This window comes from Eptatretus burgeri, chromosome 17, assembly GCF_056783735.1.
Source record: "Eptatretus burgeri isolate ZD-2024b chromosome 17, Ebu_testis_v1, whole genome shotgun sequence".
Lineage (NCBI taxonomy): Eukaryota > Metazoa > Chordata > Myxini > Myxiniformes > Myxinidae > Eptatretus > Eptatretus burgeri.
In genome coordinates, this window is record NC_140977.1 from 50,568,722 (window position 1) to 50,595,070 (window position 26,349).

At 48.1% G+C, this 26,349-nt stretch overlaps 1 protein-coding gene across 6 annotated transcripts in view; it reads right to left on the minus strand.

Annotated features, from left to right (window-relative positions):
• LOC147010080 (cytohesin-1-like) overlaps positions 1-26,349 on the minus strand; it is a 69,025-nt gene that overhangs the window by 19,002 nt on the left and 23,674 nt on the right. For 5 of the 6 annotated variants that reach the window (XM_085863157.1, XM_085863158.1, XM_085863160.1 and 2 more), the window contains 2 exons: positions 24,770-24,962; positions 2,200-2,273 (listed from right to left, as the gene is read on the minus strand). In XM_085863157.1, coding sequence (XP_085719283.1) covers positions 2,200-2,273; positions 24,770-24,827 — 132 coding nt within the window. In that variant the 5' untranslated portion in view covers positions 24,828-24,962. Of the gene's footprint in view, positions 1-691; positions 1,080-2,199; positions 2,274-24,769; positions 24,963-26,349 lie in introns of those variants that run through there. The other variant, XM_085863162.1, reaches the window with a different exon arrangement.

Sequence of the window (26,349 nt, forward strand, 5' to 3'; positions counted from 1 at the left end):
ATTTCATGTGCAGGATGTGCCTTGTCGTTTGCATCATCGCTGGGAGTGCTGCCATGCTGGTAATGCAGTGCCCCTTTAGTTTAGAGTGGGAATTTGTAATCTGTTGATGGTGCCGGCGATAGCTCGCCCACTCGTCACGAAGGACACCATTGGATCTTTAACGTCCACCAACTAACGCCGACAGACGGGTCGCCCGGTTCAACGTCCACGCCTTGCCCGCGGAACACCAGGATGCCAGTTTATAACTGAGTTGGGATTCGAATCCGGGCTTGATAGCTAAAAGGCGTTCTCGTGCCAGCCTAATAAGGTGAATAATTATGGATTCTTGTAATGAAAATATAATCACAAGGAAACAACATAATAAAAACGTAAGCAGTCTGTGAAATACAAGTAAGTTGCAATTAGTGAATTAAATGACAAATACATGAATTTTGATAATTTCCATTCACAAAGGCAATTTCCAAACAACTGGCAAAAAAAAAAAAAAAAAATTAGAAAATATCAATTATGGAAATCATGAGGGGGGAATAGAACGTGCAGTTATTGATCAACAATTGCATGCATCATGATGCAAACGAAATAAATCGCATGAAACATGAAAAATCAGAGCACAGAGATGTTAAATCGGGGAGAGGAGCGTTTTATAAAGGATTTTAACGAAACAAGAAACGACCACAGCAGCTTTCCTTACCCCGCTTACGGCCTAGCGGCACAGCAACAACGAAGGCCAGAGGAAGAGAGAGAGAGAGAGAGAGAGAGAGAGAGAGAGAGAGAGAGAGAGAGAGAGAGAGAGAGAGAGAGAGAGAGAGAGAGAGAGAGAGAGAGAGAGAGAGAAAGAGAGAGAAGGAGGGGGGGAATGAAGGGTCATTCACTGAGATGGGCCATCCAGGGTCAGGAGAGCACAAGGCATGGAGTCGTTATAACGGAGCGGAAGATGGCCCAATGGGCTACGCGGGCCTTCGTGCCACTCGTGGCCTCCATCTAATGGAGCCTCGTAAGAGAGGGACGTCACTAATGCGCAGCCGATATGAACTGCTGATCCTTTCTATGCGATGCTTCTCCTTTTGTTTCTGCATCACCACCACCACCCCCCCCGACCACCGCTCCCCTCCCTCATCCATTGCCGTAGCCATGCCTGCTCGCCTCTGTTGTTCCCTAACAATCACCAGAGGGCGTTTGAAAGTTCATAAACCACCGTTTGAAAGATGGGGTTTGCATTGCTCGGATCAAAAATTTGCTCTTCGACGACTGTTGTGGTCGCACGCCATCTTCGGCGACGTAAAACGAGGCTAAATAATAGATTTTCATCCAACAGTCACTAAAGCCACCTTTTTATTAAATCCTTGACCAGAATGAGGATGGTGCACGACACATTCGAGGGACTGACCCGATGAAGGGATTCAAATTCAATATGGCTTCCAGAAGGACAAGGCCAGATAAAAGGGCACGTGCAGTTGACATCTGTGAGCCTTCGAGCACCAAGTCTGTTTCAAGTGGCGTTTAACTTTCCAACTCGCGTCTCGCTTCCCAGTTGGGTCATACAATTCAAAGGTTGTACAGCTGGCGTGATTTCATTATCGTCCAGATGGTGGCCATCTTGCATTTGCAGTTTCGAAAAGGTGGTGCCAGCAGGGGGCACCGCATCATAGAGCGTGATCTCCTTTGTGGAGGACATTCAGGCAAACATTTCCTCCAAACAGTTGGAATCCATAAATATTTAAAAACTGCCTCTTTATGTACAATACGCCGAGTCTTCCTGTTGCCCAGGTAGCTTATTTAATCATTCCTCGCCACGTCTCCCAGTAATCTTCTCTCTCACTCGCTTCTCTGACTGTACTTTTGTGAATTCCGTTCAAGTTGATAAGTCAATTAGTTTCACTGCGATACCTCGATGTGTGTGCCATCCCATCCCTCGGTAGGATGTTAAACCGGGCGCCCTGTCTGCTAACAGTTGGTAGACGTTAACAGCCGATGAACGTTAAAGGTCCCACAGTGTCCTTCGTGAAGAAGAGTAGGTGAGCTATTTACTGGCACCGCTGAAGGAATTCCAAATTCCAAGGGGCACTGCATCAGTGGCATGGCGGTGCCCCTCCCACCCCCCCCCCCCAGCAAGTTGCACAAACCAACAGTCGCATGCCATGTACGAAATGATGATAATTGTGATGAATAAGCTCGACTTGGTTCTGCCTTACTGCTCACCTGTATATCTGCAAGCAGGTCTTCTTTTTGCCTCCAGTTATTTTCCAGGTCCTCCATGCTCACCTCTTGGCTTCCTGCACGCCCCATCAGGAACAACAATATCATTCGTTATTGCTGTCTTTTGTTGTATTTCGGTGCCCCCCCCCCACAACTCCCAGCCCTTGTACTTCAGGTGATTTTTTAATTATTTTATTTTAAATAATTAAATGTGTCAAACATTTTGAAGGCATGAAATAGACTTACCACACACTTTCAAATGCATGAAATGGACTAATCGAAACCAGCTTTGGACTGCAGTCACCTGATCCATTGTAATAACAGGTGCGCCCCTTATGGGTTTTACGGATAAGATGCATCCTCCTTCGGTTGGGTGGTCGTACCGCCTGGGGTTTGTGGCTGCAGTGATGAAGTCAGTAAACGTGTCCATGTGGTATGCGATGTATTTTAACCGCTCTCATCAATAGACGCAAAACAAAAAACTCTCCAACCACGTGAGAGCAAAAAAACTAACTTTATTTTTGATACTTAAATGATGATAAGCATTGTTGAGTGCTTATACACTCATGGTATTGTTCCACTTCCCACTGTTTCATGCAAAACAAGCATCGGGTGACTTGTATGATCTGGCCGGCAAATGTAATTTCTTAGTGAGCCCCAAAATTTTGGGGTTTATTCTCATAACAAAACAATACAAAAACACAACTAGAATGGGCAGTCGGTAGAGCACATACCTCTGCCAGGTTGAACAGGTTACGTTTTGTATCCCACTGATCGGCCTGATCTGGATCTGAACCTGAACCAAAATCTAAATCGGTTTGTTCTTGTCACCTACCTAACTCATCGACCAAGTTTCGTCCAAATTCGTCTATAACTTTTTGAGATATCATGCTGACACAGACAGACAAACAGACGAACAGGGATGAAATCATCACCTCCATCGACCTTCAGTAGCAGAGGTAGATATAGAGGTGAAACGAGGTAGAACCAGAGTGTTGGCATTTGGACACTTCCATACAAATATAGAGAGAAATGTTAGGTGATCGTGGTTGAGTACAGTAACCTAATTCTTCAAAAAGTTAATCAAATAATTCCTGTAATAATTGAGATAAAGTCTATTAATGACAAACGCATCTGAAAAATCATATTTTCAGGAGTGAAGTCATCAGTGGTCTGGAATTACGTTTGTGTTTGACATACTGAAGTTAAAATATACGCTCATGAGAAATCGTTACATAGTTTTGAGGCTAAAACACATGAGGTTCTCTTCTTACTGAGAATTTCGGTAAAAAAAATTACAAAAAAAAAATATATATTTATGTAAAAAGAGAGACCCACCCACATCTCTCACCTGTGAATGGAGGGAATAGCCAAACAGCTCGCACCTAATCAATGTATATATGTATGTATGTATATATATATATATATATATATATATATATATATATATATATATATATATATATATATATATATATATATATATATATATATATATATATATATATATATATATATATATATATATACTAGTAGTAAAGCCCGGCGTTGCCCGGGCTTTCTTGCAAATTTCCTGAATAGCTGTTAGGGTTAGCTGTTAGGGTAGCTAACCCTAACACTAACCCTAACCCAAACCCTAACCCAAACAGCTTGGCGTAGCGGAGGTAAACAGCGCCCGGGGAAAAGTGGAAATTTGCGTCCCACGTAGGCCTTAAACTTGAGTGGATTTGAATGGAAAATCCCATAAGGGATATCGATTTATCGATTTTTTTCGAATATCGGAAGTGTTATGGAAATTTTTTTATAGCCAATGACCTAAGTTGGACCAAAAGCCATAATCGTACCGAATGTGAATGGAATCGGTTGGAGTTTGTGAAAATGCATCAAAACGAATTTTGAGGGGCCTCTTCAGGAAGACAATAATATCATTAGTATATGTGCCAAAGCTTGTTTCATTTCATGCAGTAACAAAAATCTGATGGTGGAACAAAGAAAGGGGCATGCCGAAATATTAATATATATATAGATTCAGTCGTGGCGGGGCTCGCACCCTACTCTCGACAGCTAAATGTTGAATATTCGGCATCACTTAACCACCGCCGTCTCAGGAGTTACAACACCGGCTGGTTCGGCACAGGTCTCGGGTCACGCGCCTCGAATCGCGATACCAACGTACACCTGGACCTTACCAGTTGGGGGAATAGACCCCGGTTATAGACTGGTTTTGTCAGAGACCGAGCAAATTCTGCCAGTCTGTAACCATTTGATTTTTATATCCAAATTGAGCGGATCGTTCCTTGGCGCGGCACCAATTAATTCAAAGTGGCAACGTCATATGAATCAGCCAGATTTATTGGGGACACATCGGGAATACCACACAAGCAAAGCATTCACGACAATGTTGTAATTAATCTATAATCCGTTCTTAACTAGGGAGCTACGGATTACGGGTTTCGAAGGGGACCCTAACGAGATAAACCTTAGACAACATGCAGACAAGACATGGACAGCACGCAGACAAGACACAGAGTACTTGGTGATGCTTCATGGAAGAGAGGAAAAGTGTCAAAGGCCCGAATGCGGCTCGAGACAAGCTGATGTCCACGAATTTGAGCACCCAAGCTCAAACACACCGCGTGGAAAAATGGCAGCGTCGTCCATTTGTCGCAGCCCTCACACACGCAGCCTCGGCGCGTTCAGACCCCGCGAGGTCAAGTGCACCAGAGCGAAAGATCCACGGTGGTATGCTCCAGCTGGCTTTTCACAAGGTCCAGCATACAAGTCCAGGCCTGGCCTGTTCACCACACAAGGCTAAATTGAGGTGTTGGGCTCCACAGGCTGGGTCCGTGGCCGAGGAGGCACCGCCGGCCAAAACCACTCCTCCACAAAGTCGATCGCCCGACTCGACGTACAGGCGGCCTCTCCCACTGCCAAAATGGCAGACTCGGCGCGCTCAGTTTCCCTCTCGCTTCTCGGCCGACTGCAGTTTCACTTCTCCTTTCCGGCGCTGGCTCGCCTCTCGGCCTTTGGCTCCTCCCTTCAGTTTCACTTCCTTCTCTAGGCCACTCCCCCTCTCAGAGCACTGGGCGGAGTCTCCTTCAGAGAGGGGAATGAAGAAGAAGAACCTCTCTGTCCACCACCACTGTACAAACAATAAACAGCCTCTTACACCTCCCGACACACATGTAACGTCCATTTACCGAACAACCTGGCTAAACATGCATTTAATGGGGGATCTGGGCTAATCCTATATTTAATAACACACTAAGGGCCATTTCCGCAACTATATATATATATATATATATATATATATATATATATATATATATATATATATACATACATACATACATACATATATATCTTCTTCTTCTTTCGGCTGCTCCCGTTAGGGGTCACCACAGCGGATCATCCGTATGATGCGCATAGTGATTTGGCACATGTTTTACGCCGGATGCCCTTCCTGACGCAACCCTGGTCGCCTCTTACGACACAGGGATATGGTACACCTATTTTAACCGGGGTATACACCGGCCCAGTACACTGGTACTCATTTCGCCGACCTCGGAAGGATGACAGGCTGAGTCAACCCCCTGGAGTATTAATTCAGTGGCCCAACGGGGCTTGAACTCAGGACCTTTTGGATCCCAAGCCGCTGCCCTAACCACTGCGCCAACACCAGGATATATACATATACATATACATATACATATACACATATGTACTAGCAGGGTGCGCTTTCACATTCTGTAAGCATATGAACCGCGTTTCCTCATAGTCTCAGGTCTGCATTTGATTGCATCTCGGGTCGCTCACCTGCATTTGATTTTTCATTCATTATTTTCATTTATGGATGCTTTCTGATGGTTGTAATTTTTCCTGGCGTGTTGGCTTCGATGTCCATTGGCACAAAATTTCAGATTTCTACGTCACCAGGAAGGTACCGATCTTTAATACCAGTCAGTCAGTCAGTGAGTGAGTTAGTGGTGAGAAAGAGCCTTAAATATTACGAGTGAGGTGTGCTTTCACATTGTGTAAGCATACGAACCACGTTTCCCCATTGTCTCGGGCCGCTCACCTGCATTTGATTTTTCATTTATTTATTTTTATTCTTGCTGTAATGGCTTCGATGCCCGTCAGCTCACAAAATTACCGTGCTTCCCCATCGTCTCAGGTAAATCATCTTCATTAAAAAAAATTTTTCATTTTTTTATATTTCGATTTATGGATGCTGTCCGATACTTCTGTATTTTTTTTTTTCTGGCTTTGATTTCCATCGGCACACAAAATTTCAGCTTTTTTAATCACCCGGAAGGCATCGATCTTTAACATCAGTCAGTCAGTCAGTCAGTGGTGAGAAAGAGCTTTACAAATTTACTAGCAGGGTGTGCTTACACAATGTGTAAGCATACAAACTGTTTCCTCATTGTCTTGGGTCGCTCACTTGTATTTTTTGCATTCATTTATTTTCTCATTTTTCATTATTTATATCTGAATGTTATTTTCCCCAGTGTATCGGCTTCGATGTGAGTCGGTACACAAAATTACCGTGCTTCCCCATTGTCTCGAGTCGCTCACCTGCATTTTTTTTTGTCCACTAGCAAGAAAAATTTTGGCTTTCTACGTCACCCAGAAGGTACCAATCTTTAATATCAGTCAGTCCTGGTGGCATTTCTATCAATCAGTGATTAGAAACATATTGTTACGGCTGTGGAAATTCGCAGAGGCTGAAAACCGACACGACTCTTTCCCCTTTTCTCCACACACACACAACCTCCAGCGCCGACTCCTCTCTATAGTTTGCAAATATAGGTCCTTAGATCAGTTATGTCGATAAGTCTGTGTTCAGATAGATTTCCCCACCGATGTTTAAAGGGGATTTATTCGTGTAACAGGGCTGTGATCTTTGAGTTAGCCGTTTTTTCTTTTGCTATCGTTATTTTGGACTAACAGCCATTACTACCACCACGAAGCACCACCAACCACAACAACCACGATCACCACAACCACCTTCTCATCAACCGCCAACAACGAACAGCCACCTTCACAACAACCACCTTAACCACCACAGCCCAACCACACCACCCTCACGACCACCACAGAACGCCAGCCACGCCACCATTACGACAACCACCATAACCGCCTTCACCACAACTACAACCGCATTTTCACCTCGGCACACGGTTACGAGGGGCCTGGCATTCATCGGGGGAGAACGGACGATGGCCCCACCCCCCCCCCCCCAACGACGGACCCTGCGAGTGGATTCTCAACACGTGTGGAAAAGAAGCAACGATCAGTAAAAGGAGAAGGTAAACGAAAAACCCCGATCCAGCGAGGAAAACACCCTTCTTCTGGAAGAGGGGGGGGGGCGAAAGGGAGGGGCGAGGGGCCGTGGAAATAAAAGGGCGCACTGAACGCAAGTTGGTGAGGAGTCGGCACTGGAGGTTGTGTGTGTGGAGAAAAGGGGAAAGAGTCGTGTTGGAGTTATGGGCAGTGTGTGTAGCCGCGGAAGGGAGCTGAAGAGAGCGGAGCGCAGTGGAGCCAAGGCGCGTGGCCTGCCGTACCGTGCCTTACGTACCAACGTGGGTCGTTGGAGAGGGGACGTCGAGGTCGCCCTAGCGAGTCACCACGAGGGACAAGGTAGCCAGCCTGGTCCCGCGGAGCCTTTGGGGTCTACACGGCTCTGTGTTATAAAGACCTCAAGGGGTCCAGTCTACCCCTCGTCTGTCCTGGGGTTTTCTCTTTGTTGCTTTTGAATGAACGTTGTGGCGCCATGTCCGTAAGTAGAACTGTCGATAAGTGACTGTACATAATAAATAGACGGTGGTAGCTCTTTGTCTTGCTCGCGTCTTGTCCCTACCCCCATTCATTGCATGATTGAATACGTGCTTTGTTTGCATGCATGACTGCATAACCGCATCTTTGACCGTATACGTGCATGTGTGGTTGTGAAATAAATGTGCTTGTTTAAATGTTAACCCGTTCGTTGTGTCCTCTTTCCCTAATTGAACTGCCATATTGCACTCGGAATATAGTTAGTTGTTAAATAGCCAATAAAGTGATCGGGTCCAACGGGGCCTCGCGATAACACCCCGCTCGGTTATCCCAAAACGGAGCGAGCTGCTTAAGCGGCTCGTTTCCAAGCGGGCCTCGTTGAGGTACAATCTCTCAGTAATCTACCCGCACGATTAATTAGGTAAATCGAAGATTTGGCGATCGGACCCTGTAGCGCGGGTAGAGTACGGACAAGGTTGTGGTGTTGTTAAAAACACACCCGTGGCTGGTTTTCGGCGTTGATCCGGAAAGCCGCGACTGGATTGTCCGTTCGGTGGGCGAAGCGGCCGCTATTGGTTAAACGCGGTCGCTCGCACGCCGGAAATCCACAACAATATATATATATATATATATATATATATATATATATATATATATATATATATATATATATATATGTGATTATGGAAAAGAAAGACCCCCAGGGAATTTCACCCACATGGAAGAAACCCTAAGTTAGATATTTAATTTGTAAGTGTGCTTCGTCAGGTCCCATCCCTTCATAACAAGGGACGGGGAAGATGCGTTCTGTGGGCTCTTTCCCTCTGTGTGATTTCCATCTCTCCATCCATCAATCCCGCTTTCAATCTATCTTTCCATCCACCAATCCACCCATCATTCCATCACAATTGCTCACCCTTTCGCTCCTGAACCTCCATTCCTCATGCTTCCCAAAAAACCTTCACCCTTAACCTCTCGAACCCCATCCTGGTTACAGAACCTTACCTCATTTAAATCCATAACCATCGATTCCACTCTCAAACCCATTTGAATCCCCCCCCCTCATAATTCCTCCGGCTCCAGCACCTTTCCCACAGCACAATCTAGACACGCAATGCAACAAGCCACGCAGCACACACATCACAAGTCAATACCAGTGCTAAAAATAAATGTCGCTGCAGCGCCACACAATTGATTGTTCCAGAAGCTCCCCACTGTAATGACACAACAGTCAATTACTTGGAGATTTGGTGAGCATGAGCCAATGAGGACGCTCATGCAGAATCAGAGATCGTGTGACACCCTTGCCCCCTGGAGCCATGCCTCACATGGGGTTGGAGGATGCTCGCCTGAACTTTGTTCCCTGGAGTCCACACCTGGCCTGGAGAGAGATCAAAGTGAAGTGATGGAGCTGTTCGTGGATGCTGTTCATGTGCCCTGGGGATCTCGTCAGAGGAAAACTGCGTGCCTGTTCAGAGAGAAGCTGCGCTGTTCTGGGACAAAGTTGCGCTGGTTTGGGTCAATCTGTGTTGGCCTGAGACAAGCTGTGCTGGGGTAAGACAAGCACAGAGCGAGGCCCGAGAACAAACGATACCATGAGGTCCTCATCAGTAGCTCCATACTGACTTACACAATGTTTTCGTTCTTTCTCGAAGAACCCTTAACTTGCCTATTTGAGATGTACAAAGAGCTTCAACAACTCTGAAAGAGCTATCAATAATTGACTTCCATCCTTAAGTGGGTGAGCCACTGATTTGCAACCCATACCATTTTCTCTAAGTTTATGCCACATATGCTACACCTCTCCTTACACATAACAACCACACACCACTTTTCTTCCCTTCCCTCCATTTTGGGATCTGTGCAAGCCTGCCTGTTTGTGTAGGGTAAGAAAGAGGTTGCACCTAAGCCTCGGACTGCCTCTATCTTATTATTTTTCCTCTCTACTTTTCCTGTATGATTGTGTTGCACCTGTCTTGTGTTTTCCAGATAAGTAATATTGTTTAAGGGGCTTTTACATGCTAAGGGTAATTATTTTTGTCCTCCGTCTTTGCCTTGGAATTGTTGCTGCCTGTAAATATGTGCATTTCCGTAAATCTGGACTATAGACTTTCCAAACCTGCCTGGTTGTTGTTTTCCTTCATTGGTTTGATAAAGTGTATGTACAAAATAGATGAGATGTTGTACCCCATCATTTCGCTCCATCAGGTAGCCACCAGCTCTCACCCATGGTTTCGCTTGGCCATATTTAAGTGGAGAGGCTGTGGAGCCAAAAGCGCAGTGTAGCTATCCAGTTGGGATAGCTAAACCAACAGAAAGGTAACGAGATAGTTGGGTGCGAGGACCCTGCTCGGTTTAGCTGCTTCAACCAGTGTCTGCGGTTGCTTATCAACTCGGCAGGTCATGAAGTTATCTGTGACTCAGTGGCTTCAGGGTCGAAGGTCGAGTGGTGGGTCCATGTAACCGCCCCCCCCCCCGTGGACCACGTGCTCACCGGAAATGCAATATATATATATATTGTTACGGCTGTGGAAATTCGCAAACCACCATTCAGGTCCCGTAGGTGAGATATCTCTTAAGTACCTGTGTAGTTAGCCCAAACCCGTTGTTTAGAGGGATTTAATGCGATTCATTCGGTCTGCGATGCTTTGAGATAGCCGTTTTTCTGTTCTATCTTTATTTTGAACCAACCACGCTCCAACCGTCAGACAAAAACAACAACGCCAACAGCCACGACCTTTACCTTCACAACTCGCTCCCGCAAACATCGCATCACCGCCATTCCAAACGGCACCATGGCCATCGGCCACCGCCGGAAACCCTCCACCACCTTCACCTCTCTCCTTCTACGGCCATTCCCGCACCACTTGTGAGCACCGAGCGTCGGGCTGTGCTGGGCTCGTACAAGATACGCGCCGAGCTGAGAGTGCAAATAGCGGCCTTTCCGAGGAGAATCCGGATCAGGAATGCTACACGCCCACTTCTGATCCGTCCAATCAGCAAGCGCGGAGCGGCTTGGCCCTGCCTCCAGGCATGACCGTGTGAAATCGAAATATGCAAATTCTATGATCAGGGGAGATTCACGCCCCTTTTCCTCCGTCCAATGGGCGAGCGTGGCTCCGAGCAAAAAAAAAAAAAAAAAGAGTTGTTGCGTGGAGAGTCAGTTTTGGTGGCAGAGAGTGGAGTCGGGAGACGGAGGCAGTCAAGTCGGGTTGGAAAGCGGAGTGGAGTCGGGAGGCGAAGGCGTCAAGGTGGTTTTCTGCAGTCGGCTGAGGAGAAATGGGGGAAGAGTCCAAGGAGCTCGGGTCCGAGGCAGGGAAGACTGCGATCGGTGACGAGGTCGCGGTGGGATCGCTCGTCGCGGGACCCAAGCCAGCCAACTATTCTCCTTCCCCCAGGGCATCAACAATCCCCTCCCCTTTCCCCCGCGCTGAGATAGTGCAAAAAGGTGGCCCCGTTCCCACCCCACTCCAAGCGGTGCCAACGAAACCCGCGAAGGAGCACGAAGTCGGGGCACCGCCGCGCAGCCACATTTGCGGCTCGTCACGAGGACGTCACGAGGACGTGTCACGAGGACGCGTCACGTCACGAGGACGCTTAAAACGCCCGATAATTAATCGGAACTGTCGAGGCCGACGATAACACCGCTCGGTTATCCCGATACACGGAATGGACCGCTTAAGCGGTTCGTGTCCGGAGTCGGCCTGCGGCGATGTACGATCGCCTGGTCTACCATCCGCGTGGGGACTTAGGTAGGTCGAGTTTGGCGAACAACCCTATCCTACGCGGGTGGCCGATTGGCACGATTGTGGTGAGGTCGAAAGGCCCACCCGTGACTGGCTGCGGGCGATAGTTCCCGGAGGGTCACGACAGAATTGTCCGTCCGGTGGGCGACGTGCCGCGATTCGAGTCACGTGGCCATTTACACGCCGGCGGGCGCGAATTCCCAACAATATATATATATATATATATATATATATATATATATATATATATATATATATATATATATATATATATATATATATATATATATATATATATATATATATATATATATTGTTGTGGTTACCAAATTCGCAAACCACCATTCAGGTCCCTTAGGTGAGGTATCTCGGTAAGTACATGTGTAGTTAGGCCCAAACCCGTTGTCTAGTGGGAATACATGTCATTTATGCGTGCTGCGACTCTTCAGGATAGCCGTTTTTCTTTTGCTATCTTTATTTTGGACCAACCGCCATGATTACCACCACAACCACAACATCAACCACCCACCGCGGCGCCGCTTCACGTCACACCTCGCAACCGTCGCATCGCCACCGTTCTTGCGCCGCTTGTGGGTACCGGTGTTGGACTCGTGCAGGGCGCGCGCCGAACAGCGTGTACAAAACCACGGATTTTCCACTTCAAAAACGGATCAAAAACGACACACGCCCACTTTTGTTCCGTCCAATCGGTGAGTGAGGGGCGATTTGGCCCCGCCTCCAGGGCGTTGGAGGGCGATCGCTATATGCAAATTTATGGATCAAAAAGCATTCACGCCCACTTTTTCTCGGGCCAATGGGGAGCGAGGTGAAAGGTCGAAGGGAGGGGGTCAAAGATGAGAGCGCGAAGCCACGGGGCTGATATAAGCGACCGTGTTCGTCAGAAACACCAGAAGAGAGAGTTAAGACTTCGCGGGCGGTGGAGTTGGCAAGAAGGAGCTGGTCGTCGTGTGCGTTGGAGTCGGAGCGGAGGGGACGGAGCTGTGGAGAGGCGGCGAGGGCAGACGAGGGGGTGCTCGCGTCGTGCAGGGAGCTGCACCCCAGGGAGGCCGACAGCGCGACCTGGCCGACGTGGAGACGCTCGTCGCGGGACTCGAGGAAGAGTAGGAATCCTCTATACCCCGAGCATCAGCAACCCCCTCCTGTTTCCCCCCGCGCTGAGATAGTGCGACCAAGGGGGCCCCTTTCCCACCCCCTATCAGACACTCCCGCAAGGCCCGCGGAGTTGAGGCACCATCGCCGCTCCGCGTCTCATCACCAGACGGGTAGGCCCGACCCGGTCTCGGCCTCAGGCCCGCCTCATCTTCGAGGGTGTTCTTTTCCTTGGTTTTGGGTATGTGTTGTCGGCGCCGTCTGTGAAGTAAAATTGTATAAGTGTTGCCGTGTGCTCGCGTAATCGGTAGTAGATCTGCATTGTCGCATTTGCTTTTTGTGTAAATTGCATTGTGTTTTTCTTTTCTGTGTGCTTTTGGTGGAATTGAATGTGTGCTTTCCGTTCGTCGCGAATAAATGTGCTTTGTGTTGAACTGTTTCCCGCTTCGCTTCGTCATTTCTTTCATTGAATCCTCATCTTGCTTCACGTAAAGGGTTGGTAGTGGGCTGAATACGCCCGATAATTAATCGAACCGTCGAGGTCGACGAATAACACCGCTCGGTTATACCGATAGTACGGAACGGGTCGCTTAAGTGGCCCGTGTCCGAAGTCGACCTGTGGCGAGGTGCGATCGCCCGGTCTACCCTCCGCGTGGGTACTTAGGTAGGTCGAATTTGGCGAGCAACCCTATCCCACGCGGGGGCTGATTGGCTCGATCGCGGTGAGACCGAAAGGTCCACCCGTGACTGGTTCCCGGCGTTAGTCCGAGAGGGTCACGACTGGATTGTCCGTCCGGTGGGCGACGTGCCGCGATTCGAATTACGTGGCCGTCGCACGCCGGCGGACGCGAATCCGTAACACTGGTGTCAGGAGTGGGATACAAATTCATCGCCCTCCTCGCGGCACTGGTATCGGAGAACAGGAAAACGGGCTCTCCTGTCTCCAGCTAAATTCACGGGAATCGGTCCAGGGGTGAGAGAAGCGACCCCCGATTCCCTCCAAATTACGAGCGAGCGAAATTAACCCTTTAGGAGAAGCAAGATGGCGTCTCAAGGCGAGCGGGAGCCGGGGGTATTAGAAATGTATATGTGTAGTAATGTAGAGTCCATGGTCCAGGATGGAATCCCCGTGCAGGAAATGTTGATTGTGCAGGAACACGGACTCGCCCAACTGAACCCAGAGCCCGAAATGGGTGCGGCAGCGGCCGCGGTGTATGACACCTTCCCCCCCCCCTCTCCACCAAAACCCTTCCCCAACCCCTGCCGAAACGGCTCACCCAAGCGCACCCGACATGGCCCAGCTATGCGCCATGCTGGCGGCAATGACAGCAAGGATGGATGCGAATACACAACAAATGAACGAAAAGATGGATGCGAATACACAAAAGATGGATGCGAATATGAAAAACGAAATGAAAGGCATGAACGAAAAGATGGATACAAACACAAATGAAATGAAAAACGAAATGAACAAGCAAATAAACGGAATGGAAGCAAACATGAGGGAAGAAATGAAAGAGCTAAGGGGTGAGACGCAGAACATGGGCCGATGCCTGCAGGCGGGCATGAAGGCCGTGACCAGGGAACTCAAAATGGCGACTCCACGTGTAGAAGCAAACGAGTTGGAAGGGGGTGCAACGGCTGACAGGCCCGCGGTGGAGGCGGGTAAAAAAATAATTCGGGGGGCGTGTTGGGCGAGGGTCGTGACAGAGGAATCGACGGTGACCAAAAGGGAAAAATTAAATGGGGAGACCAAAACGTGTGAGACGAGACACGAGGTGACGACAACGGAAATAATAGTGGAGACAAGGGAGGTAAAGGGTGAAGAGTTGGCAGTGACGGTAGCCGGGAAGGGAACGATAGAGGAGAGACTGCACGGTGAGGACGGGGTAAGTGACGCACACACACACACAGAGGTAGTGGAGGATAGTGAGGTTGAGCTCGCGGAGCGTGTAGAGACCCAGTGCGAGCACCTGGATGGCCTCCTCCAGGAACGAGGGGAGGGAGTATGCCCCCTTGAGGCGAGTCACGACCAGGTGAGTTCGGTCGTGCTTTGCGAGGTTGAGGGGACGGGTGCTGTGGACAGGTGCACGGAGAGCTTGGGGGGTATAGAGGCCCCGGAGACCCTTGTGGGGACACGAATCCCCAGTGTGGTTGTCCCTGTGTGTGTGGTGCAAGGTGTGAGTGCGTCCCCGTGTGTGGAAGCGACCCCGTGTGTGAGTGGTGTGGTGGCGATGGTGCCGGAGTACGTGCTTCCCAGCACGCCGTGTGTGGATGAGGAACGGAGTGTGGATGAGGCACCGCGGTTGAGTGCCCCCGCGTGTGTGAGTGAGGCACGGAGTATGGATGAGGAACCGCGGTTGAGTGCCCCCGCGTGTGTGAGTGAGGCACCGCGGGTGAGTGCCCCCGCGTGTGTGAGTGAGGGACGGTGTGTGGATGAGGCACCGCGGTTGAGTGGCCCCGCATGTATGAGTGAGGCACGGTGTGTGGATGAGGAACCGCGGGTGAGTGCCCCCGCGCAAGTGAATGGAGCACCACGTGTGAGTGGTATGGGTTGTGCAAGGGAGACCGTGTGTGTGAGAGAGCGGTATGTAAGGGAGATGTCGGTGGGCATGCGGGAGCACGCAGCCGCGTCTCCCGGTGTGAATGTGATGGAGTGGAGTGTGGGCGTCGTAACACGCAGGTGTGCGTGGGTCGAATGGCGACGACGGCGACATGGGAGGAAAGAAAGCCGAGGAGCGGCTGTAGTTGTTTCGGGGACCGTGCCGGGTTCACCCAGCAGTGAGCACGAGGTTCGTGCTGTGCAACGCACGAGACCGCCACGTGCTCGCTTGCGAGAGTGAAGTCCCGGTCCGGAAACGCCAGCGGTGGATTTGCCGATCCCGCGGACGGACAAAGTTTAGGCAGGTAAATGGATTTGGACCGGACGGGTTCTCCACGCGATCGTGTGTGTTAAGCTCCAACGGGCAAGGCACATGTGTTCGCGTGGGGAACCCCTCGAGACGTGGGGCTTGTGTTTTTTTTATGCGCACGGTGACGCCATGGCTGCACGTGGGGTTGGAATCCGGCAGGAGGGGAATCTCTGCCGGATGGTACTGTCCAAGGAGGGACGAGGAACACGTGCAGCTGCATGACGTCACGGGCAGGTGCAAAGTGCGCGAGCTCTGAGTTGCCGCGCAGGTGCTGCGCATGAAAAAAAAAAATAAAAGAAACAGTAAGCCTCACTTTCGGGTGCACAGGATTCCTGGGCAAGGGGTGGGAGACCCCCTTGACCCTGGGCACAGGATGAAAACTAGTTAGGGGGAAGGGTTAGCTTAGTTAGACCGACTTCATGGGGCAGGGGTGAGTCCTCATGGAGTCCGTGGAATGGATTAGGTAGAGGGATTTAGTGAGCTTTAGGTTGGGAAATAAAATGGGATTATTTGGAGACCGTGACAGACTTGTGAATGTGTAGATGGGACGTAGCTTAGCTACGTAGTGTTAAAAGGAACGTGCTATAGTGTAAGGGACGACGTGGGAGCACGAGTTAGTTAGGGGATGCAGATAGAAGGATGGCAGAGTTCAGCGGTGTGTGTGTTGAAGAGTTGTGGGTCGTGAGGTGAGTACGTGTACATGTTGAGTGAGTGAGGCCAGCGGGTCTGTGTGAATGGAGTGAATGGGGAATGCATGGTGCGATGAGTGATTGGGGGGAGGAGTGACTCCCGCCCAAGGGACCCCGGGGTCAGAGTAAAGTGAGTTAGCTGGGTTAGTCAAATTGAAAAATGGAGGTCGTTTTGCTGTTGGTGGGAAAGTAGGCTCGAGACCCATTTGGAGGGGTGCAGGAGCCCTGTTGACGGGCTTGGGAGCGTGGCTGCGAAAGGTGAGTATCGCTGAGTGGGTACCCCGGGCACCAGGCTAGTCGGCCGCGGTAGGCCATGGGCCCATGGGGGGCCGGGATAGAGTAGTGGGCACGGGTGCGCCTGCTTGGTGCGGGGGCCCGGGGCGCCATTAGCCGCGTGGGCAGTGTTGTGGGCACGGGTGACCCTCGGAAAGGGGCCCGGGAGGCCGGCCTGCCACGTGTGCGTTTCAGGGGAGGTGCCATGGGGGAACTCCCGGTGTTAGGGAGCTGGTAGGCTCGGAGGCAGTGTAGTGCCCGGGGGTGCCATAGCGGGAGATTCGGCAGAGGGTCGTGCCTGCCAAAGGGAGCCACGTGTCCCAGCCAGGAGACCGTGTGAGGGCACGGAGAGAAAATTGGGGGGCGAGGCCCGAAATTGTGAGGACACCAACACAGGCGACGGGAATCTGGGTTTATAGAACCAATAGTTTAAGCGAGAGGCGCTTGTTGAAAGCCCCGGGGTAGTTTAACAGTTAAATGGTTAGGGTAGATTAGGAGATGTACCCCTCCGCACCATCCATCCCCTCGCTGTCGTTGTGGGCCGCTGGACCCACTTTGGGTTAGATCGCCGAACTCTGGGGAGGCCATTCTGAGGCTTCGTTGGGCCTCGACACAGGACGTTAGCTCTCCCTTGTTCCCCTCCGGGAAGGGAACGTAGGGGTTGGGAGTAGGCTAGGTGACAGGATAGGTTAGCCGAACAAAGACGATAAAGGGGGTTAGGGGACGATTTATAGAGGGGAAGTAAATATAAAAACAACAAAAAAATAAGTTGGGGCTAAATTGGGGTTTGACAAATTAAGGGAGTGGGTATGTACAGTGACAGGCAAAGGCGATAGGTTGGGAGGGAGACCGTAGAGTAGGTCCGAGCCCGCTTTCCGAGTGGCCAGCACCACCGCACTCCCTCCACCAACCTCCACTGAACGGCAAAGGTTGGCCAACTTCATCTGCAGCTGCTGTGCTGCAAGGCCTGTGCCGGCTGGATCGTCTGCAGCTGCTGTGCTGCAAGGCCTGTGCCGGCCGGATCATCTGCAGCTGTGGTACTTCAAGGCCTGTGCCGGCCAGTTCATCTGCCGGCTGTGTTTGCCTGCAACGGCCTTCTTCTGCGGGCTGTGTTTGCCTGCTACCTTTGCCATGCCATGCCCACTGCCCATGTTCACCAGCCCCGTTCAATTTTTGCTTTGCCCCCCCTGTTCATTTCCATGTGCGCCAGGATCCGCAAGGCAACAGTTTGCAAGCTGCGAGAACTGCCCTGTTGGCAGCTACAACACGGGCCTGCAGTGGCGGCCCGTGCACCGTGTTTGTGTTCATCCATCCATTCGTTGTGTTCATTGCGTGTGCCACTTGAGCTGGCACGGAGACTGCGTTTGTGCAGCCCATGCACCGTTGTGGTTCACTGCGTTCAGTTCAAAAGGGAAGGCCTTGGACTGCGTGTGAGCAGCCAGCCACGTTCCCTGTCACCTGCATTGTTTTGAGCCAGAGACTGCATGTGGGCAGCCTGGCTCCCTGCTAACTGCTTTTCTTTTGCAGAGTTCAGTGATCCTGGGCCATGGTTTAGTGTAAAATTTGTAAGTTAAGGTTAAGATGTACTGTAAATATGAGTGCGCCCCCGGCATGTCTGTCCTAGCGCCGGCAATTTTATTTAAGTCGTCCGTGTGAGTGAGTTTGTTTAGGTAGTTACGCAGCCCTCAGGTTATTTATTTTGGGGACACGAATACCATGAATGTCGCACTCAGGGATCCGTAGGTAAAATGTACTAGGGGAAAACTACACATGACGGCACACGAAAATTTGACGACTCGGGACGAGTCTGTAAAAAGGGGAGGGGGTAGTGTTGTGGTTACCAAATTCGCAAACCACCATTCAGGTCCCTTAGGTGAGGTATCTCGGTAAGTACATGTGTAGTTAGGCCCAAACCCGTTGTCTAGTGGGAATACATGTCATTTATGCGTGCTGCGACTCTTCAGGATAGCCGTTTTTCTTTTGCTATCTTTATTTTGGACCAACCGCCATGATTACCACCACAACCACAACATCAACCACCCACCGCGGCGCCGCTTCACGTCACACCTCACAACCGTCGCATCGCCACCGTTCTTGCGCCGCTTGTGGGTACCGGTGTTGGACTCGTGCAGGGCGCGCGCCGAACAGCGTGTACAAAACCACGGATTTTCCACTTCAAAAACGGATCAAAAACGACACACGCCCACTTTTGTTCCGTCCAATCGGTGAGCGAGGGGCGATTTGGCCCCGCCTCCAGGGCGTTGGAGGGCGATCGCTATATGCAAATTTATGGATCAAAAAGCATTCACGCCCACTTTTTCTCGGGCCAATGGGGAGCGAGGTGAAAGGTCGAAGGGAGGGGGTCAAAGATGAGAGGGCGAAGCCACGGGGCTGATATAAGCGACCGTGTTCGTCAGAAACACCAGAAGAGAGAGTTAAGACTTCGCGGGCGGTGGAGTTGGCAAGAAGGAGCTGGTCGTCGTGTGCGTTGGAGTCGGAGCGGAGGGGACGGAGCTGTGGAGAGGCGGCGAGGGCAGACGAGGGGGTGCTCGCGTCGTGCAGGGAGCTGCACCCCAGGGAGGCCGACAGCGCGACCTGGCCGAGGTGGAGACGCTCGTCGCGGGACTCGAGGCAGAGTAGGAATCCTCTATACCCCGAGCATCAGCAACCCCCTCCTGTTTCCCCCCGCGCTGAGATAGTGCGACCAAGGGGGCCCCTTTCCCACCCCTATCAGACACTCCCCGCGAGGCCCGCGGAGTTGAGGCACCATCGCCGCTCCGCGTCTCATCACCAGACGGGTAGGCCCGACCCGGTCTCGGCCTCAGGCCCGCCTCATCTTCGAGGGTGTTCTTTTCCTTGGTTTTGGGTATGTGTTGTCGGCGCCGTCTGTGAAGTAAAATTGTATAAGTGTTGCCGTGTGCTCGCGTAATCGGTAGTAGATCTGCATTGTCGCATTTGCTTTTTGTGTAAATTGCATTGTGTTTTTCTTTTCTGTGTGCTTTTGGTGGAATTGAATGTGTGCTTTCCGTTCGTCGCGAATAAATGTGCTTTGTGTTGAACTGTTTCCCGCTTCGCTTCGTCATTTCTTTCATTGAATCCTCATCTTGCTTCACGTAAAGGGTTGGTAGTGGGTTGAATACGCCCGATAATTAATCGAACCGTCGAGGTCGACGAATAACACCGCTCGGTTATCCCGATAGTACGGAACGGGTCGCTTAAGTGGCCCGTGTCCGAAGTCGACCTGCGGCGAGGTGCGATCGCCCGGTCTACCCTCCGCGTGGGTACTTAGGTAGGTCGAATTTGGCGAGCAACCCTATCCCACGCGGGGGCTGATTGGCTCGATCGCGGTGAGACCGAAAGGTCCACCCGTGACTGGTTCCCGGCGTTAGTCCGAGAGGGTCACGACTGGATTGTCCGTCCGGTGGGCGACGTGCCGCGATTCGAGTTACGTGGCCGTCGCACGCCGGCGGGCGCGAATCCGTAACAATATATATATATATATATATATATATATATATATATATATATATATATATATATATATATATATATATATATATATATATATATGTATAGCGAGGTGTGTGTATTAGTGGTTGTTATCTCCATATTTGGGTTTCAGAAGGTAGAATGGAGCCCTCCCAGGTTTCGAAGTATCCACCTTCGTGTGTGTGTGTGTGTGTGTGTGTGTGTGTGTGTGTGTGTGTGTGTGTATAATCTCCATATGTGGGTGGGTTTCAGGGGATGGAACGGAGACCTACCAAGTCTCAAAGTATCCACCTCCATGTGTGCGTGCATGTGTGTGTGTGTGTGTGTGTGTGTGTGTGTGTGTGTGTGGGTGTGTGTGTGTATGTATGTATATGTGTTGTTGTTCGTCTTTCGGCTGCTCCTGTTAGGGGTCGCCACAGCGGATCATCCGTTATGATCCGCATACTGATTTGGCATAGGTTTTACGCCGGATGCCCTTCCTGACGCAACCCTGGTCGTCTCTTACGACACAGGGATAAGGATTGGGTTTCGCCATGATTTCAGGCTGCCCTACACCCTCTCATAGTGCGGCCCAGTGCAGAGCTCCCGTCCTCGAGCGATCCTCCAACCCAAGCCTCCGAGTAGCCGGATTACAGGCGCACGCCACTACGCCCGGTGTATGTATGTATATGTGTGTCGCCATTTATTTGATTTCTGTACAATTCCACACCCCTGGGCCAATCTCCACCAAATTTTGCAAATGCGCCGGGGGTACATTTCAGGTCAAGGGCCCCCAACCCCCCTCTCTCCACAAGGAAATTCACTGTAAGAATGTGTCCATCTGAAAATCATAGGAAAAAAAAAATCGACAACATGAAACCGAGGAGAAACTGAAGTTAAAGAAGGAAATGAAGCCATTTGGCCGAACATTGCCATGATGCACTCCAGGGTTAATTTTTGCTACAGCTTTAAACATAAATGTCCGTGATGGTTTACTAAAGTCCAAGTCACCCGATCTTGATCAAGTGACCCAACTTGTGTCACATATATAAATAATATATATGGCTGTGTATGAGACATTGGTTATTGCATTTTATTTGTTTGCGGTGAAATCGGCTGACATGAAACAATTTTTACTTAATCCCGAAATAACAAATCTGTCGATCTGTTCGGTTAATATTTGGTTTTTACAGTTCTCATCTGCATGTCATAAAATGCCAAAAAATTTTTTTTAGCAATTAATTGATCACATATCTTAATTGTTTTGAGCATTGAGGGAGGGAGTGATCGACTGGTTACAGGTAACAGGGACTCATCAGGTAAATATTGTGACAAAAAAAAAAAACTGTGACTCATCAGGCAAAGTTTCAAGTGCTTTAAGTAACTAAGTAGTGAGGAATGTTTTTACTGAAGATAATTAAATTATGGACCAGATGTCAAGTACTTAATTGAAGTCCATTTTAGTTCTCCCAAAAATTATTATGCCACACAAACTCCAAAATTCCAGGCCTTTACCTGGTAGGTTGTATTCCTATGTATGACCCTCGACAACATTTGATTGAAAGGAAGACTTTTCAAATTCAAAACATCAGAAAACAAGACGAAGCATAGAGCCTCACTGGGGGTATTTGTATCGGCGACCCCTTTCTTGAACAAGCCACGGAGTGTGACCGACTTGCAAATTTAAAAAACTCATTTTTCTAATGTAGCAAATGAAACGTATAGATAGATTACAGTATATCTACGTGCAGAGAAGTACACCCTCGGGAACGGGCACGGCTAACTTGAATGAAATCCACTTCTAAGGTATCGAATCAACTTGCGGTTAAATTAGACATGAAATGTAACAATTGAATTGGACATCTTTGTCGAACTATGCCTGAGTTACTAGTCAAGCTTATAGGCCTTGCAGCACACCACTAGCTCGAAAATATGGTTAAGACTGCCCAGGTGAGCGAGTCGAGCACGTTTTCTGAGGTGCGCTGCAAATGCTGCGAACGTGATCTCAAAACACATTGAGCTGAAGCCACGGATGAAGCAAAGAATCATTACATTCTTCACTTGTTATGGTTAAATCAAACGATTTTGTTCCCATTTCATTGTTGAGTAAAATAGTTTTTAACTCCAAAGTATCACCAGCGTCGAGATTATGTTACATCCGAGAATGAAAGATCTATACACTTGGAGAAATGGCGAGCAAGGGCTGTGTTCTTCTGGATCATAGCAATAATGGAGAAAACTATTCAGAAAGCATAACATTTATCAAGTTAGAGAGTTCATAGAACACATTACCACACACTGTCTTGAGCAACAAGGACATTGGCGGTTTGAAGAGCAGCAAATATGATTGGTCGTGATGATGTAAAATTCTGTAATATTTTGTCCAAGTACTGCCAAACAGAAGAGTGTTGAAAGTGCTAAAAGGTGATTTGTGTTCTCCAAGTACCATTTTTTTTTTTCGGTCTATAAGTCGATGTGGAGGATCAGTTAGGGTTTGGGATTTTTGGGCTAATTTTCCCATTTTTCATTCCTTCATTCATAAATAAGTCGATTTGGAGTACAAGACAAAGTAACATCAACTATGGTAGTTAGTAAAACTGTCAGTAAGAATAAAAGAGGTTAAGGCCTCCCTGACACTCACAACACATTGCTTACTACGGTACTTCCAGGGTCATGAATATTAATGACATTTTGTGTACATATTTATTTTTTGTACATTTTATTTTTGTACATAATTATTTTTTGTACAGGTATATATATTTTTGTACATTTAATTTTTTGTACAGGTATATATATTTTTGTACATTTAATTTTTTGTACAGGTATATATATTTTTGTACATTTAATTTTTTGTACAGGTATATATATTTTTGTACATATTTTTAGATCCTCATGGAGGATCTCTAAGTCTTACTCACGTTGTTGTTCTTCATCTTCTTGTGGACTTTTTTGTTTCACATCCTCCAGTTTTCATCGAAACTTCCTGAAACTTGGCATCTATATGTAAAAATACCCTGCGCAGACAGTAACCATCTCCGATTTTGAAAATTCCTCCTAGAAAAAAAGTTATGACGTCAAAATGTCTCCGCTGATGGAAATCGCCGAAAAAAATTATCTCCAAAACTAGGCAAGCTTTTTGAATTCTGTTTGCGGGAATCGAACAGGGCATTAGCAGAGATGAATTACCTCACATATGATGCATTACTATGACGTCATATCAATTTTTTTGATGTCATTCCTATATTTTGACATTTTTTGTTTCACAACCCAGAGTTTTCATCGGATCTTCGTGAAACTTTCCATGTAAATGCAGAAAGCCCACGCGCAGGCAGTAACCATCTCCGACTTTGGAAATTCTTCCGAGAAAAACGTTGACGTCATAATATCGCTGCTAATGGAAATCACCTATACCATTATCTCTGAAACTAGGCAAGCTGTTTGAATTTTGTTTGCGGCAATCAAGCCGGACATTAGCACAGATAATTGATCGCAAATCTGATACATCACAATGACGTCATATTCGTTTTTATGACGTCATCATGAAGAGGACGAGGATCTTTGCTCATTTGAGCTTGTTTTTTGTACATATATATATTTTTTGTACATTTTTTTTGTATATATTATTTGAATTACTTTGTGGGATGACCTTTTGGATAAATGAGGAATGATAATAGTTTTTTTAACAGTTTGTTACACACAGGAACAGTAATTAAAACAAGCCACAGAATCATGATCAGCACTGGCTCATAGCACATTACATTTTGTCGCAGTTCACTCACTATTCCTTAATAAAAATGAACACCTGAAACATTGTACCACAAGCACCCAATGTTTGTCCACCTAGCTTTGCAGCCACCATTAGCCTCCTTGTGTTTTTTTTTTTAACACAAGATTCGTCTTCGTACAAACACAGTGCGTCTTTGTATTTCCCTGATGCTCTGATCACACAATCATACAGCACCTCGGTGACAACTTCTCTGCTACGGATTTGCCGTGCAGCCGTTCAATAGCTCGATTGGAGATTTCGCAATTCTGCATTTGACGCGCAACTCATCCAGAAGCCCAACCAGGGCGAGGGGAGCGCCGTATTGCTCCGGGCTTACCTTCCCTTTGTCTTCCTTGCCCACAAATTATTTGAGCAGTCTGTCTGAGACACGAAAGCCAGCCAAGTTGATGTCCTTTTTCACTGAAGGACATCCCAGCATTGTTTGTCCAAATAATTTGCCATCTTTGGGCTTAACTCAGTCTTGCATGGGAAATAGTAACCCAGTCACCAATGGAAGTACTCAATGATAGTGTTACCTTCTCCAAACCCTGACCTGGTGAAAGTGTGTTTTAAAGTTGATACCCCGACCATGCTGCACATGCTTGGGTATGCAAAATTGGTTTGGCCTCGTGACGAATGGAAAATATAGCCTGTATGCACTCACTTCCTGTTTTCATGTCTGTTCCTCACAATTTTATTTATTGTACGGTATCGGCTATTCATAAAACATAATAATATAATTGAAAGGTTTGCTGTAAATTATGTTAATTCCACAACACCCTATTATTGAACTTCATTTAAATTGTTAACCTCAAAACATAGTTCTCTTACCTAAAGTAAGAAACTCAACCTGCAAGCAATTGAATGGTTTCCCGACTGCACAGGTCATCAGCTGGGCACTGTTCTTCCTCGAGGTTTCGATCCTTTCAGCCCAGAACCTCTCCAAACGGTGGATCCACAACCTTGGTCACGGATCCACATCAGTAGATCGGCAACCTCAGTTGCATCCAGGCAGCCAGTAAACCTGTCAATGGAACATCACGAATCAAACTCCACTTGCTGGAGGATTTAATGCATTATCACATTAGTTACAACTCCATCACACATTCCACTCGATGATAATACCTTAAATTATGCACATATCACCTTAAATATAACACAAGGTATATGCATACCCTTCTCTTGGCTGATGGGTTTGGTGAATCAACGGATAGCATGTTGTACTTGCGGATTTGTGACGTTTATGAGATTCAGAGAGACATGAATACAAATTGCATGTATTGCACGCCTCTCTGAATCTCAATGAAGATGTAAAATGAAGTGAAACATGTGGAAAAGTATCTTTGATAACACATTGTTGTTGTTGTTGCTGCTGAAGTTCTGGTGGTTGCGGTTGTGGTTGTTTGTGTTCTTCTTCCGTGTACTTTTATAATTTGTTTCATTGCTTCGAGAAGTATTACTGTATATAATGTTGTGTGCTGCTGAATAATATAATATAATGTCGAAGAATGATAAATGTTACCGTTGGAACTTCTGCTTCTACATTTTGATATCTCAAAAGCCTTTGACACAGTTTGGCATCGGGGTCTGATATCCAAGCTTCCCTCTTTAGGCTTTTCTCCTTCACTTATCTGCTTTTTCATCTTGCACTCTCTCTCCAATCTCTCTCCAATCTCTCTCCAATCTCTCTCCAATCTCTCTCCAATCTCTCTCTCTCTCTCTCTCTCTCTCTCTCTCTCTCTCTCTCTCTCTCTCTCTCTCTCTCTCTCTCTCTCTCTCTCTCTCCGTAATTGTTGATGGTTCAACATCTCCTTCCTGATGAACAGTGGTGTCCTTCAGGGTTCTGTCCTGTCTCCAACACTCTTCCTTCTTTTTATCAATGACCTTCTCTCTTCTGCAAATAACCAAATGCCCTCGTATGCCGATTGATTACTCAACATTACATTCCTCTATGTTCGTCACATCTGCTCCATCTTTCTTCACTATATCTACATCTCATTTCATCAAAGCCACCTCTTTAAATTCGGATTTGGACAAGATTTCCCATTGAGGCAAATGGGTCTGTCTGTCTGTCTGTCTGTCTGTCTGTCTACTTCGGCAGCACCAATGCTCTGCAGAGAGTCTCCTTGGCTATTGGGCACAATCCTGGGTGGGTCGCCGCTCGCCACTCCGACACAGTATACCAGTAAGGTCATTTTGCCGACCTCAGAAGGACGACAGGCAGAGTCAACCCCACCCGGCATTAATTCAGACGAGTGGGATTTGAACTCAGGATCCTCGGATCCCAAGCCCACCACCCTAACGATTAAGCCAACACCAGACATACAATTACACCATGTGATACAATACACCTGCTAGGTATTACCCTAACATAAATTAATCCTGGAATCCATACATTTTGCAAATCGCTA